Source organism: Belonocnema kinseyi, chromosome 5 (genome assembly GCF_010883055.1).
Source record: "Belonocnema kinseyi isolate 2016_QV_RU_SX_M_011 chromosome 5, B_treatae_v1, whole genome shotgun sequence".
NCBI lineage: Eukaryota > Metazoa > Arthropoda > Insecta > Hymenoptera > Cynipidae > Belonocnema > Belonocnema kinseyi.
Window position 1 is genome coordinate 113,893,056 of NC_046661.1, and position 15,793 is coordinate 113,908,848.

The 15,793-nt window shown below is 35.0% G+C and overlaps 1 protein-coding gene across 1 annotated transcript in view; it reads left to right on the forward strand.

Annotated features, from left to right (window-relative positions):
• Nucleotides 1-15,222, forward strand: part of LOC117173310 (low-density lipoprotein receptor-related protein 4) — a 37,398-nt gene extending 22,176 nt beyond the window's left edge. The window contains exons 5-22 of the mRNA XM_033361802.1: nucleotides 2,080-2,424; nucleotides 2,577-2,727; nucleotides 2,818-3,028; nucleotides 3,111-3,277; nucleotides 3,360-3,512; nucleotides 3,590-3,743; nucleotides 3,808-4,017; nucleotides 4,086-4,817; nucleotides 4,900-5,061; nucleotides 5,150-5,371; nucleotides 5,445-5,731; nucleotides 5,810-6,106; nucleotides 6,188-6,685; nucleotides 6,761-7,083; nucleotides 7,163-7,628; nucleotides 9,389-9,644; nucleotides 10,052-10,452; nucleotides 13,619-15,222. Coding sequence (XP_033217693.1) covers nucleotides 2,080-2,424; nucleotides 2,577-2,727; nucleotides 2,818-3,028; nucleotides 3,111-3,277; nucleotides 3,360-3,512; nucleotides 3,590-3,743; nucleotides 3,808-4,017; nucleotides 4,086-4,817; nucleotides 4,900-5,061; nucleotides 5,150-5,371; nucleotides 5,445-5,731; nucleotides 5,810-6,106; nucleotides 6,188-6,685; nucleotides 6,761-7,083; nucleotides 7,163-7,628; nucleotides 9,389-9,644; nucleotides 10,052-10,452; nucleotides 13,619-13,822 — 5,239 coding nt within the window. The 3' untranslated portion in view covers nucleotides 13,823-15,222. The remainder of the gene's footprint in view (nucleotides 1-2,079; nucleotides 2,425-2,576; nucleotides 2,728-2,817; nucleotides 3,029-3,110; nucleotides 3,278-3,359; nucleotides 3,513-3,589; nucleotides 3,744-3,807; nucleotides 4,018-4,085; nucleotides 4,818-4,899; nucleotides 5,062-5,149; nucleotides 5,372-5,444; nucleotides 5,732-5,809; nucleotides 6,107-6,187; nucleotides 6,686-6,760; nucleotides 7,084-7,162; nucleotides 7,629-9,388; nucleotides 9,645-10,051; nucleotides 10,453-13,618) is intronic.
• The last annotated feature ends 571 nt before the right edge of the window (nucleotides 15,223-15,793 follow it).

A 15,793-nucleotide genomic window follows, 5' to 3' on the forward strand; every position in this document is an offset into this window, starting at 1 on the left:
GTTTAGGGGGCTTAGGGGGAGGATGACTGCCGATCCAGGGTGCGGAGGTGGGTTGCCAGGCAACCTTGATGGTTGCGCGTCAGTGGCGCGTGGTATCGACCACCTGGAAGCTGTTAGGTTGAAACTTGGAGTCATAGGTTGTAGGGGTGTGAGATGAACCGCTATCTTTCTATTTTGTTATCGAATCCTCCAAATTAATTTTTTTTTAAATTTTATAATATGAAGGATACAAACCTGCAGTAAAATCACATCACGTCGTGATCCCTTTTTTATTTTTATTTTACACACCAGTTTCGATCCAGTTTAAGGGGTCGCAATTTCAATTTATCCCCAGTTATCTCAATTATTTTTAGAATCTCGTATATTCATTTTGATATTCGAGTCTTATTATTGAAGACCCTCGTTCAGCTAATCAAAAAAAACACACACACACTGGGAATTGAAGGCCTTTCCAGAAAGGTCACACGTTGCCCCTAATATTGGCGGAGATCTCTTCCGCATGCAAAACGAATCTGCAAAAATGAGGGTGGCTCTAATAAAAAAACTGAAGCTCTGATCTGCAAAAACAGTCCTGAAATGGGGTGAAAATCATTAAAGAAAACTCCAAATAAAATCGTACTATATTTTATCAAATGAGATTGTGCTGCAGTTAAGAGGTCGGAATGAAAATTAGATATAATAAGGGCCTGCAAAAATAAAGTATATATCCAAATTTGTGAAAGGAAGAAAGAAGATAAAATTTTAGCCAAATTACAAATTGAGGGTGTTTGTTATCGTGAAAATCAAAGTGCATTGATCATGGTTCCCTGGGGTTGAAATGTTAGACCAATGAAATTGTTGGTCCTCAAAAGAAAACTCGGATCTATATTTCAGAATTGTCAGTTTGTCAGAGGGGGAAATAGGAAAGGTGGGGTTGCCGGACAAGAATGATGGTTCATGGTTGTCGATAAAGCGTTAGGTGAGGTCGTGGGATAAAACTACTTGGAGGGAGTATCCCTTAAAGGAAATGCGTTTCTACCATGTAAATATTACCATGGTGATATTAGCTTTTAAAGATATGACCACAAGAGTAGTTTCTGAGTAACAGAAGCATTCATGGGCTCTTAGCTTTAGGAAACTCCTTAGCAAATAAGGGGTCACAAATACAGGGTCTCTAAAGTAGAAACAACCCTTGAAAACAGATGCGGTCCTTGAAAACGTGACGTCAGTTCCCTGACGCCTAAGGCGATTTCGTTTTTTTTTTATTCTGTATACGTTCCACTTGACACGTTTGAAGTTTTCTGCAAACGTGATCCAAACTCTTTCTTTTTGCATAATTTTTCCTATTCTTAAAAAAATTAGGAGCAACCCCCCATGAAAATTGAAAAGAACCCTAAAATTTGGAAATAAATAAATTAATATTTTCAAGTTATATTTGTGCAGGATGAAGGGCAGGTGTTTTCAATCAGTATTTTGGAATATACTGGAAAATTCTGGAACATTTGAAAAATTTATAAAATACTCTTTTGCTTTTAAATTCTATTTTAAAAACTGTAGAATATTTTCAACCTTTTTAAGTATATTTTAGAATATTGTAGAATGTTCTAAAACTATCTAAGTTATTTTAGGTCTCAGGGACATTTAATACGTTATGAAATTATATGCATTAATTAAGAAATGTTTAGGTCTATCCTATAATGTATATCTCACACATTTATATAACCTATTTATTAAACTGGATACTATGATTATCCAGATTTTTTAGTCCACTTTTAATTACTTTCCTCGAAAAGAGACAAATAAGAACCATCTGGGAGCAGTTCCAAATTGCAGGGTGTCTACTTTTTTTTGTTTAATAAGAGAAATCTCGAGGGTGAAGGTAATTTCTGAACCCTGCTACATGCACCTTTCAGAGGTTGAAACTTAAGAGTTCAGTCTCAACCCATTATAAGTGTATAACTAAAATAGGGTATTTCAATCCGTGAAAAATTTAGGGTGCAAATTCCCCAGTGTATTTTGAAACCATGCATTTAAAAACACAGCTTTAATAACTAATAATATAACAGCCAACTGAAAAAAATATCTATTATATTGTTCCAGGAAGTGTAATGATAATGAATTTTCCTGTATGGATGGAACTTGTATTTTAAACAACTACAGATGTGATGGAGAAAGCGATTGTGCTGATGGATCAGATGAAGTTAAATGCGGTAAGATAAACATCTACAAGAGTCGAAATAAAAATTGTTGCCAAAAAATGTATAAAATATTATCAAATCCAGAGATAATTGATGTACACTGCAAGGAAAATGAGTTCAAGTGTACCTATCCAAGGTGTATATCTCGTGAATATAGATGTGATGGGGATGATGACTGTGGCGATCGAAGTGATGAGGATAATTGTGAAACTCTCGTTGGAGCGAGTTGCAATGCTAATGAGTTCAGGTACAGACAGATACATCTGAAATAGATTGCTAATGAGTTCAGGTACAGATACATCTGAAATAGATTTTGATTCAGAAAATACAGATTCTGAATGACTCCCACATGATAATTCAATTGAGATTATAATTGTTATTATATTTTAATTCATTTAGGTGTAACAGTGGGAAATGTATAAGTAGAACATGGGTCTGTGATAAGGAACCCGACTGTCAAGGGAAAGAAGACGAAGACATGTGTGAACATCAAACCCCAAAGGAATGTTCCCATGAAGAATTTACGTGCTCTACAGGCTCATGTGTCCCTGTAAATTAATTCATCATACTTTTAATTGATAAGATCATAATTTGCGGTATAGTTTTAAAGATTTTCCCCCTTTCTTAATCATTCTTCTAGCGTCTTTGGGTTTGTGATGGAGTACCAGACTGCTCTAATGGAGAAGATGAACAGGGTTGCGCAATTACTTGCGATGCTACTCAATATCTTTGTAAAAACACCCAACAAGGAAATGAATCAGTTGTACATCCAATGATGCATCATTATAATCGGGATTGCATCAGTGTTAAACACGTTTGTGATGGGGTTCCAGATTGTCCGGAAAAAGATGGTTTTTATTTATATTCTAAAACATTTAACTTTATACCTGAACACGTAACCTTATACCTAAAATCTATGCTATAATCTTCCAGATGAGATTAATTGCCCTCATAAACGGAATTGTACTAAAGAAGACAAGTGTACCCAGAAGTGTATCTTGACTGCTGATAACAAAAAAGCCTGTGCTTGTGACCAAGGATTTATTCTTGGAATAGATAACATGACCTGCAACGATATCAATGAGTGTGCATTTGATAAGGTTAGTTTGAATATATGGAAATCGTTCTAGGGAGACATAAGAAGTTAAAAAGCCGTTGGTGAACTATTATTAACTTGTTTAGGATCCAGTCTGCAGCCAGATTTGCAACAATACGATAGGTTCCTTCGTCTGCAGCTGTATGCCCGGTTATGTCCTCAGACCAGATTTGAGAACCTGTAAAGCGTTGGGCGCCAATCCCACTTTGCTTTTTGCAAACCGGGTTGACATCCGACAGGTACAACCAAATTGATTAATAAATTATTGCTAATTATCATTGAAGAAGGAATAATGCAAACAATTTCTTTTACTCAGGTGAGCATGACCAGCCCAAAATACACATCTGTGCTGAAAGGTCTTCACAATGCCATAGCTTTGGACTTCCATTATAAAAGAAGCAGCATCTATTGGTCAGACGTTTCGATGGATGTTATCCGAAAGGTTTTTGTGAATGGAACTGGAGCTGAAGGTACGTTAGATCCAGTCCTTCCGAATTATATTGATATATTTCCTCAAAATTATCAATCTTACAGATGTTATACGCTGGGGTCTACAAACACCAGGAGGTGTTGCAATCGACTGGATTCATGATTTGCTCTTCTGGACTGATTCTGGAACCAGAAGAGTTGAAGTTAGTACGCTTGATACCAAAGTTAGACACGTCTTAATATCAAGTGACATTGACAAACCAAGAGCAATAGCTGTACATCCTAACTTTGGATATGTCTACTGGACAGACTGGGGTATGTTTTCTAATTTTGCCTAAAATAATTTACTTCTCTGGACATTAAGTCTTATTTATAAATCATAGGACCACATCCAAAAATCGAAAGAGCCAACATGGATGGCTCCGACCGAAGAGAAATGGTCACAGAGTCGATATTCTGGCCAAATGGTTTGACGATCGACTACACAACGGATCGCATCTTTTGGACAGATGCAAAACACCATATGATTGAATCAGCCCGTCTAGATGGTTCAGATAGAAAAAAGATGATCAGCAAAGGTTTGCCTCATCCTTTTGCGATCACGGTTTTTGAGGATTCCCTCTACTGGACAGACTGGCATCTCAAAAGCATCTCTTCAGCTAACAAAGCAAGTGGAAAGGGTTTTAAAACTATCCACTCTGGTCTGCATTTCCCGATGGATCTTCATAGCTACCATCCACAACGTCAGCCAGACTATGTCAATCATTGTGGAAATGACAACGGCAAGTGTTCTCATATGTGTCTTCCTAATAACACAGGATACAGTTGTGTTTGCCCAGTCGGTTTAAAGATCAAAAGGGATGGAAAAACTTGTGCTAGAACTCCTGATAATATTTTGATATTCGCGAGGAAGAAGGATTTGAGGATTATGCCAATTGAGGATTCTGCTAGAGTTTATGACAACGTTATTCCTGTTGATCATGTACAAAGTGCTGTAGGTCTTACTTGGGATGCTAATCAGGATATGATTTATTGGACTGATGTGGAAGCTGATACGATCAGTCGAGCTTTTCTGAATGGAACGAATCAGAGTGCCATCATCAGTCACAATTTGGGTAAGAGGATTCATAAGCAATATTAGATCATGATTTCGAAGATTTTTAAATCAATCTTGAATGCATCAATCTTTAATTTCAGAATCACCAGCTGGATTAGCAATGGACTGGATCACAAGAAAAATCTACTGGACTGATGCTGGCACAAAGAGAATTGAATGCTCAAATTTAGATGGAAGTATGAGAACTCTCTTGATTCATAAGGACCTTGACAAACCGAGAGACATTATACTGGATCCTACAAGTACGATTTTAAATCTTGAAGCGTTCTGATCTTATCAAGTTTATATTGGTTAATTTCATCCATTGGTAAATTATGCTTCTCTTTACAGCTGGATACATGTACTGGAGTGATTGGGGCGATAAGCCGAGAATCGAAAGAGCTTCTATGGACGGTACTGATAGGACAGTACTGATAGGAACTGATCTGACCTGGCCAAACGGTTTAGCAATAGATTTTGATAAGAGGAGACTCTACTGGGATGATGCTGGCACACAGAGGATTGAGTATTCCAATTTGGATGGTAAAGGTAGAACCGTACTGATATCTTCAGGTAGGTTTCTGTTTTATCCACCTTAACAACATTTTCTCTTCAAGACAATGTCTAATTCTATAAAAAATTTTAGCACTGAATCTTCCACATCCATTTGGTCTGGTGGTCTACAAAGATAAGATCTACTGGACTGATTGGAATACTAAAAGCATCCATCGAGCTGACAAAGAAACTGGGGCCAACATAACAGTCATCAGATCTAGCATCTCAGGTCTGATGGATGTGAGAGTCTTTCATCGAAATCGAAAAAATGTTAATAACCCTTGCAAGAATCACAACGGGAACTGTTCGCATTTGTGCCTCTTGGCCGTTAACCCCAGACGATTTAAATGTGCGTGTCCTACTGGCCTTATTCTTGGTGTAAGTAACAGATTAAGGATGTTCATTTATGATTTTTGGTAAAATGATGATGATAATCTAACGTGAAAAATTCTACAGAGTGATGGAAGGACATGTCCGGACGTGCCAAAGAAATTTTTGGTGCTAGCTCACCGAGTGGATATTCGGATTGTCTCTTTTGATGTTGACTATGCCTTGGATGTTGTTCTACCAATTACGGATCTGAAGAATGCTAGTGGTGTTGACGTCAATTTGGGGAATGGCGAAGTTTACTGGACTGATCCTGGAGAGGATGTTATCAAGAAGGCGAGTTTTAATGGTAGGGTGGTGGAAACTGTGATTGATTCGGGAATCGATACTGCTGATAGTTTGGTTGTTGATTCCATTGGGAAGAAGGTGAGTTATCAGATCAAGAAGAAAATAAATTTTATAAATACCAAAAGAAAACCTACAAGTAGCTTATTATATTTCTTTCAGATTTACTGGACAGATGCAGGTCTAAACAGTATTGAAGTCTGCGAACTTGATGGAAGGAACCGAAAGGTCTTAGTTTGGTCTGGTTTAGACAATCCTCGAGCAATTGCTATTCACTATTCAGCAGGTTTCCTTTTCTGGTCAGACTGGGGCCACAACGCTAGAATTGAGAGAGCTAATATGGATGGTGAGGAACGAACAACAGTCGTTACAGAAAATCTGGCCTGGCCCAATGGTCTATCGATTGATATCGAACAGGGCAAGATTTATTGGAACGATGCCAAAAAGAAGATGATCGAAGTTGCGGATCTTGATGGCAAAAACAGAAAAGTGCTTCTTGAGAATGTGGAACATCCTTATGGACTTGCTGTTATAGGGAATCGTGTCTACTGGAGTGACTGGCAAGCTAAAGCTGTTTTCCAGGCTGATAAGAAGGATGGTTCTGGAAGGAAGATACTTGTTGATAAATTGGAGGGGGTAATGGATATCAGGGGTATTGACGTAAGTGAATTCTTGTTAGAGATCGTTGACTTTTATTTTAGATGATAAGTTTATTGAATGAGTTTCTCCTTTCAGTGGTCAGACCTCAACAGAATAGAAAACGTCTGCGAGAAAAACAATGGTGGCTGTTCTCATCTTTGTCTTCGTAATCCCAAGGGTTATTCCTGCGCTTGTCCAACTGGAATTGTTATCAATGATGACAAAAAGACCTGCCATGTGACACCAACCAATTTTCTTCTCTTTGCTACAAGAAAAACACTGGAGAGGATTTCATTTGATACTGCAGAGATGTGGAGTGTGACTTTACCTGTTGATGATGTCCACAACGCATTCTCAGTTGATTTTCATTGGCAGAAGAGGTTGATGGTTTACACTGATGTAAACCTTAGGATCATCAGGTTCTTCTACATCTCTGTAGAATTATAGATACATTATTTGTTAATCACCAATCATATTTAATGTTAATCTTTATTCTAGGGCTGTGAACATGTACAACTTCTCCGATACCAGAACCATCATTTTTGGGTCCAACGCTTCAGCTCCCTTCAGAGTCGCAATCGATTGGATAGCTGACAACGTCTACTGGACTGACACAAAAAACAGCGTCATCGAAGTTGCTAGAATCGATGGTTCTTGCAGAAAGAAGCTTCTAGAAAATCTGAAAGAGCCAAGATCCCTAGCCTTGTTTCCCAGAGAAGGTTACATTTTCTGGACAGAGTGGGGTGATTATCCAAAGATCCAAAGAGCGAGCTTAGATGGATCTAATCATAAGAACATCGTATCAAGTGACTTGCACTTCCCGAATGGTTTGTCGATTGATTATGTTTATAGGAAAGTCTACTGGGCAGATGCTTTGAAGGACAGGATTGAAGTTTCCGATCTTCATGGTCGATTCAGGGTTGCCCTAATACCTGATGCTGAGAACGCATTTGGTCTAACTCAGGTGGGTTCAAGATCATAATTTTATTAAAATGGTACCCGCGAAGTTCAATTGTACCACGGGTTCGGGTCTGGTCTTGATATGAATTGAAATTCACCGAAACGTAAACATTAAGGTATTATACGGATAAAATTCTTTTTCTGAGGATTTTTTTTTCAAATTGGGACTGTAGATTTATGAGGAAGGCATTTAACGTTTAGTGCAATTAAAAAAGCGCTGAAAAATTCGAAGTTGAGGTAAGTAAAATAAATTTGCATCTCATACATGTAAAACCTATTCCAAGGTATTGAAAGTGTAACATATTTTAGCATGACGCCTAAACGGTTATGACCATTTTTTTCAAAAACTGAGACGCGATAGAAGGACACAATACAGAAGTTCTTTGAAAACCTTGGAATTTTTTACCACCTATTTTTAGAAGGAAACTCGTAGAAGAATTACAATTTTGAACTGGTTGAGGGTCAAAATAATTGAGCGGTGAAGATGTGGCAGCAGCGCAAATATTAGCTTTTGCGTTTACATCTGAGTATTTGTTGTTATCCTTTGTGACGTAATCCTTGCCGGTACTAATTTTCGTCACTGCAGAGCACTTACGGCAACGAACCGATAATAAAGAATTTAACCCTCTACCGCCCACAGTGACATATATGTAACGTTTGGAAGACTTGAGTTTTTTTAAATATGACTTTGAGACGAACAGCAATTTTTAACGCAAGAATTTACATGAAAGTCAGGACGGTAATGAGCTAGAATTTTAGTTTTGTATACACTCCGCCATAGGAATAATATGCCTAAATATCTCAAAATTCAGAAAAAAAAGAAAGTTTTAAGGGGGTAGGGGGTTAATCCTTTCATTTTCTCTTGGATAATATTTTCCAATGAAATCACTTCTTCACAATTACAGCCTTTTAGATATCTTCCAAGCTCAGCCAATTCAACAATTCGCCTTCTGATTTGCTTTTTATTCGGAGAGTAAACCTTATTTTCTTCACTTTCAGGAGGATGTTTTCTTTTTCTTTTTGCTTCAGCCATAACTGCCAGACTTTTTTCCTATTTTCAAGTACTCATCTTTTAAAAAACCTCCCTTTATACCGTACTCGATTCAACTGACATGGAAAACGAAAACGATATGCACACTATAGAAATTATGATAAATCGCGATATTTTGGATATTGTTTTTCGAGCACAGTTTGCTATGTTGCCATGTCTTTGGACGCATCGTTGTAAACTGTGTGTGTACTTATCCATATACTTACTTCTTCCCTGTGTCACGACAAACCCAGCCAAAAGTTTCGCCCACGAGCCAAAAGAATAATGTAATGAATAAAGGATTTCTGAACGCAACTATATATTTTTTCACACTTTGAACTACCAAAATATAATAACATATATTTGAATATGTAATATAGGGTATCAGAACATGGGTTAAACAAATTCTCACATTAACTCAGAAATAACTTTTGTGTAGGACTTCTCGTCCGTATAATACCTTAAGGCCATGTAGCAATGTTTCGCAAAGTTTCGCAACGCGACGCAGTTATCTAGCTAGGCCGTGGGGGTACTGCTCTTTATCTCTATGATCCTGTTTTGTCATGCATGCGTGACCACAGCACATCCCCTCGCGGCTCCACTCATTTGAAACCGCCACTGCGGCGTCATTCTTGGAACGCACAGATCGAACTTGCTACAAATGAAATTTCCGTGTATTTAAAAATTCTAAACCCTAATTCTAAATAAGATGACGTAATGAGGCAATTTTTCAGTACGGAGAACACATCTACTGGGCTGATTGGTCTCAAGAGATGATTGAGCGAGCTGATAAGATCAACGGGCAAAATAGGATCAAGATTCGTCACTCTTTAGGCAGCGTTACAGACGTCAAGGCTGTTGCAGCTGAAAGACAAACTGGATGGACACCTTGTGCTATTGAAAATGGCGGATGTAGTCATCTTTGTTTTTACACGAGAAAGAGTTATAAGTGTGCTTGTCCTGACCAAGCGGATTCTAGTTGTTCGACTAGTAAGTTAATGATTGCATTTTTTTTCTGGTGGAAAATTTTTCGTAAAAAGACACTGCAAGATAGACTTGTAGGGATTGAGTTACGATTATTTCGGGAGCTCTCCGTTGACGAGAAGACTTTTGTGGTGATTGTGGCTACATATTAGATCTTTGTGGCTCTAGCGGCTGTGTAGTAGATCTCTGTGAAGATTGTGGCTGCGCAATAGCTTTCCGTGTCTATTAAATATGCGCAATAGAGTTATAAATTCCTTATGGTTGCGCAGTTACTATTTTTGGCTTATTTGGCTGCGCAGTAGAGCTTTATGACAATAGTATCACCCATAAAAATTTCCCACCACTGTATGCTGATTTCTAACTCATATCTTCTAAGTTTCACAATAAATAACATAGTAATCCTCTTTCTAAAGCCCCTGCGAAGCAGATGCCACTTCGGAAGCCTGGAACAGAAAACGACCCGAATTATGACGAAATAGATGAGGAAGTCGTGACAAAAACCCCGAATCGTGGAAAAGGAGGTGGCAAATTCGATGGTGATAGATTCAATCGTGAAAAAAGCTACAGTATAAGAACCGTAGTGATCACAGTACTCGTCATGATAAGCATCACTTTGACTATCATCGTCCTCATTATTTATCTCCTTTGCCATAGAAAAACAAAGCAAAAAAAATACCTGTACGCGAGCAGACGGAATGTTTTAACCTTTTCGAATCCTAACTACAACGCATCGAGTGGTGATATAGGTCCTGGGAATCAGCAGCCAGACAAAAAGTCATTCATTTGGAAGAGGCTCAAATATGACAAATCTCAGGTAGTTTTCTGACTTATTTCTATCTAAACAAAATCTCCTAGCAATTTTTTAGTTTGAGAATTATGTTTTTATTCGATATTTCAAAGGATAGGGCGATTGGAAAAACCATTGAAGCATTTGGGAGATTAATTTTCTATGATAAATTTTATACATTTTATTAAAAACTCTGCAAATAGAATGAATCTTTATAAATTAAGTTAAACCATGAGCTAAGATCAAACTAGTTACAAGTTTTTTCTTTACCTATAGCTTGTGAACAAGAAGAGACTATAATTTATTTTGGAAATTAAAATTCGACAACTTATATTTTTCTTGTTTAAAATAAGAAAAAGGTGTCTTCTTGTCGCACGAAGTTTAGAAGCTGTATCCACTAAACTCGTCGTCTTAATCTCGTGCTGTTTTCTTCTTTTGTTCAAAAACACATTGAATTATTGATTTCTCCGTCGCCGTCGTGATTGGTAACTAAAATTTAAAAATCGCGATTATACAGAGAGCCAAATCCTCAAAAGTCGAATGCCCAATCAAATTGCAGCATCTGCCGCTTCATTTTATACAAATGAATGAAACAGAGACTACGTAGTGCCTACTCGAAACACGAAAGAATTCTCGTGTCTGAAAAAATAAACACAAAAGATTGCAGAAGTCCGAAGAAATATAAAATAAATTAAAAATCGCTTTTAACTTTTAAATTGATCGCTCGCGAAGGTCCAAACCAATCAAGTTTCGTACCCATATTCTAAATAATCTTCGATTTGGTTTTCCAGATTAGATTAGGTTATTTATTTTCTTAGTTTTCAGAAAATGAAGAAATTAGATTGTTCATAGAAAAAAAAAACTAAAAATATTTTCGTATTATTTCTGAAAATTTAATCAAGATCTGTCATAAAGAAAAAAATATTTGAGCGGCGAAGCGAACTTTGTCCAGAATTAGATAGATTTTCATTAAACTGATATATGAAACTAATTAGGTATTGAATATTGATGTTCGATAATAGAAACTTAACTGGAAGCATTCATATGCTATCGACGAAATAAAAATTATTTTCAATTTTTTTAAACGAGATATTTAGTTATATTTTTTTCAAGAATATCAGAGTATTTTTGTATCAGATTATCGATATGAAAATGAATTCCTACACGAGAAATTTCCAGGGTTGCTACAACTAAAGGAATTCTAGAATAGAAATATTTTAAACTAGTCGGGGAAAATATGGGGAAAATTAAAGAAACCCTGACAAAGTTGGGGAATTTTAGATAAATTAAAGATGAAGTTTATAGGATTCATCTACAAATAACCTAAGGCGTCTTTCTGAAACTTTCCGTCTCCCCTTTCACCATGTGAAATACCTTAATAAAATTAGATTAAAAAATAATATTTGTTAATAACAAGTAAGCATTACAAACGTATAATTTTATAATTTGTATAGTTCACAATTCATGTTGTGGCTTAATTTTCTATTATTTTGTTAAAATTCAACGATTTTGTTTGAAAATTTCACTATTTGGTTAAAAATTCGTCTTTTTTGGTTAACGTTTAGTCTTTCCCTACTGAGCATTCCTACATAGGTTCGTATAGGAACCTAAATGTTTCACCTATAGGTGACACCTATAGTTACCATTAGGTATTTTATTAGGTAGGGTCCTATACAGGAACTTATTTAGGATCCTATGTCATTCCCTATAGATGGCACCTTAATGTGAAACATATATGATGTTGGATTCTATATAGGAACTTTTGTAGGTTCCTAAATCGAATCCTACATAGAAACCAATATTTGGAACATTTTATTTTGTGAAAAATTAATTTGTTTAACTTGAAAATGTCTTCTCTTTTATTTCAATATGCCACTATTTGTTTGAAAATTCATTTATTTTGTTTAAACTTCGTCTTTTTTTTATAAAAGTAATATGATTAGATGAAACATCTTTTTGGTTGAAAATTAATTTATTTGGTTCGAAATTTAACTATTCTATTTTTAGTTGAACATTTGTCTTTTGAAATTAAAATCTAAATTATTTGGTTAGATAATTTATTTATTTTTTATGCTAAAATTTAAGATATATTTTGGAAGTTACTTCTTATTTGTTAAGAATGCATATTCTCAGATTGAACATTCAATAGTCACTTTGTTTAAAAATTTATTTCGTTTTTTGTTGTTACAAATTAATTTTGTTAATTAAAAACTTAACGATTCCATTTTTGCTTTAAGCTTAGCTGTTTTAATAGATTTAACGCTTTCATGATGATTCCTTTTGATAAAAAGAGATATTTCGAGTTCCAATCGTGTAAAAAACTACGAAATTTCGTGAACTGCAATGTTCACGAAACGTCGGCAAAATTCGTAGTTTTTTGCAAGATTCGAACCCGAGATATTTCTTTTTATAATTAATCTGTTTTATTCGAAAATTCACTTTTTTTAACTAGTGTTTTTTTGGATTAAATTATTTTGTTAGAAACTGTGTTCGTTCAGATTTAAAATTCAACAGTTCTTTTAGAAATTAACTTTTTTTGTTAAGAACATTTTTGACTGAAAGTTGCTATTTTTTAGTTGAAGCTTAATATGTATTTTTTTGGAAATTCGTCTTTGTTGGTGAGAAATTAATCTTCTCGATTGAAAATTCATCTTTTCGGTTAAAAAGAAACTATTTTGATTTTCCACGTCATTTTGGTGAAATACGTTATTAATACCCAAATTCTGTATGACTGTTGTCATTAAAAGTCTTTAAGATCAATTTAGAAAGAAACATTTTTTTATTGACATTATAGCTCTCCTAGTTCAGGGAAGACTCAGGAAATTTCGAAATTGAGACTTTGTAGCAACCCTGATTTCACAATAGATTTTTAATTAGACTTGTTTAGTCGACTGAATTCAGATCGAAGAATCTAGATTTTATTATCGAGAGGGACATAGATCATTTGATTTAATAAAAAATAAAATAATTTTAGAGTTTCTTTAAATGAAAAACATAAGGATAAGGATAATAACATATGTAGTTGGATAGCGGCTGATGAGCATTTAATTGGATTATTCAAATGAATTTATGAGATTGCAACGAGATAGGCACTGCTAAAGAAATAAAGAGTGAACAATACAAAATTTTGAATTAAGCAAGAAAAGCACGATGAATGAAAGTATGTACGGATCAATAATTCATTGTATTGTAGGAGAGAGTGTACGAAGATAACGGGCAGACGTCGAGCCCGGAAGTCGTTTCTCTGATACCCCCTTCGACGACCCCCAGCAGCAGTCGCGCGGCATCGGTCACCCCCAAGGAATCTTCGCCACCTTTGCAACACATAACTCAACAATCAGAAACAAACGCGATCGTACTTAATACCAAAAAACGTCTTGATTCATTAAAAAAGTGAAAGGATTTTAAATAAGTCGAAAACCATCTTTGGTGGAAAAGATATTTATGAACTCTACAAGAAACTAGACATTTTTTCAAGAAAAAAATTAAGGTTGCGTCAGAGTTAACATGCGTCCAAATCTAAAACAAATGGTTCACACGGCCCTGAATGTTTGAGTTTGAATTTTCTGGATTTATGATTGAGGCCACTGCGACTCATGCCCAAAACCGTACTTAAATCCAGGTTCGATTGTAGAAAAATAAGAAAAGTGAAACCAATTATTTTTCTGAAATCCGTCTTTGCGGTATGCGTAATAGTTGAGGTATTCTATCAAAAAAACAGTGAATAAAAAAATATATATTACTTTTGGTTAGAACATAGGGGTTGAAACTTTTCAAAATTTGAAAGGTAAAATTTTGTTTATATGTTCAAAAATAATTACAGTTTAAATGCAGAGCTTTCGCTAACAATTGGTAATATGTGTATAATCTATAAAAAATAATTGTTGACCACTTTTTCTAAATTATTTTTTATAAAACTAGTTCCATTTGAACGGAAGACGAGAAGATTTTAGAACGCGAACCTATTTTTAACTTATATCCTAGGCCACATCAAAAGTTAAAAAAATTCAAATTTAGCATCACTGAAAATGTTAAAGTTTCTGTAAACCAAACGGAAAAGGATATGTACTCGAAACTGAAAAAATTTTGAAATAAGTGTGAAAGCCAGATTACAGAAAGTTACAAAATTTGTTAAAAAAGCGTGACTCAATATACGGTTGATCTCTTATTATTTAAAGATGAATTAAATACCAATAAATTATACGCAAATTTTAAACAAATTTTGTCGAAATAACCTTATTTCCCTCTTTCTTCGCTAGATTATTTATTCATTTTGACCAGTTTTTCATTAATCATCATTTTTTAGGGAAATTGAAGGAGGCGAAACAAGGGAAGTGAGAGAAGTGGAAGCATAGGATGCGAGGGGAGATTAGAGGATAGGTAGTATGGGGAGTAAGAAAAAATTAGGGTAGGGGAAGCAGGGGAAGTAAGTGTATAAAAATAACTGGGGAAAGGGAAAAGTAGAGGAATGTAGGGTACATAAGGAGAGGTTAAGCAGAGAAAGTGAGCGTAAAATTATTGTTAATTAGGGTGGCTAGTGAGGGAAGTGAATGGAGGGTAATTATGGTATTGCGTGTGAGTAGGGGAAGGAAAGTGTGGCTGGGGAAGTAGGGGAGGGGAAGGTTTGAAGGACTCAATGAACGTCTCAGTTAACGCAATAATACTAGGTTTTCAAAAATGTTGATAGCTTACAATTTTTTTCATTTTAAAATAAAGAAAAATAGAAGTTAATAACTAAAATTTTTAAAAATATGTGTAAGATTCTCCTAACATTAAAAGTAAATTACAATTTGGTTCCATTCAGTTGTCTTGATTTTTTTTTTGTAAATTGTATCACCTTTAAATAAAATAATAATATTTAAACATTTTTCTTTTACAAAACACTAAATATTTAGTGTGAATAATTTAATTAAAGAAAAATTGGAGACTTGATAACACGAAAACAAATAAAAAAAACAATATCAATTACTTCTGAAACAAAATTTTTTAAAGATTTCAAAATCAACTAGCCCACAACTATAATGCCTATAATTAATAATTATTAGTCAATAAATTAATCTTCAAACTTAAAAAAAAGGTTATTATTATTTATAATCTCATTCTTGGTTTGAAAAAAACATCAATGATATTAATGTTGATAAAAAATTCTAAGTTCTACAATTTGTAACAGATTTTGAAAATTGATGCAAGTAAATATAAAAGATAATTAAAATTGATCATTTGTCGCTTTGTCTGCAAGTACTGAAATTTCTCATGAAAAAATGTCTAGATGTAAAAGATTTGTTGTTACTGGTATCAATTTTTTCCATTAGATAAAAGAGGAATTAACATTTAAGTGGCCTAACTAAAACCACGAGAAATGAAAGAA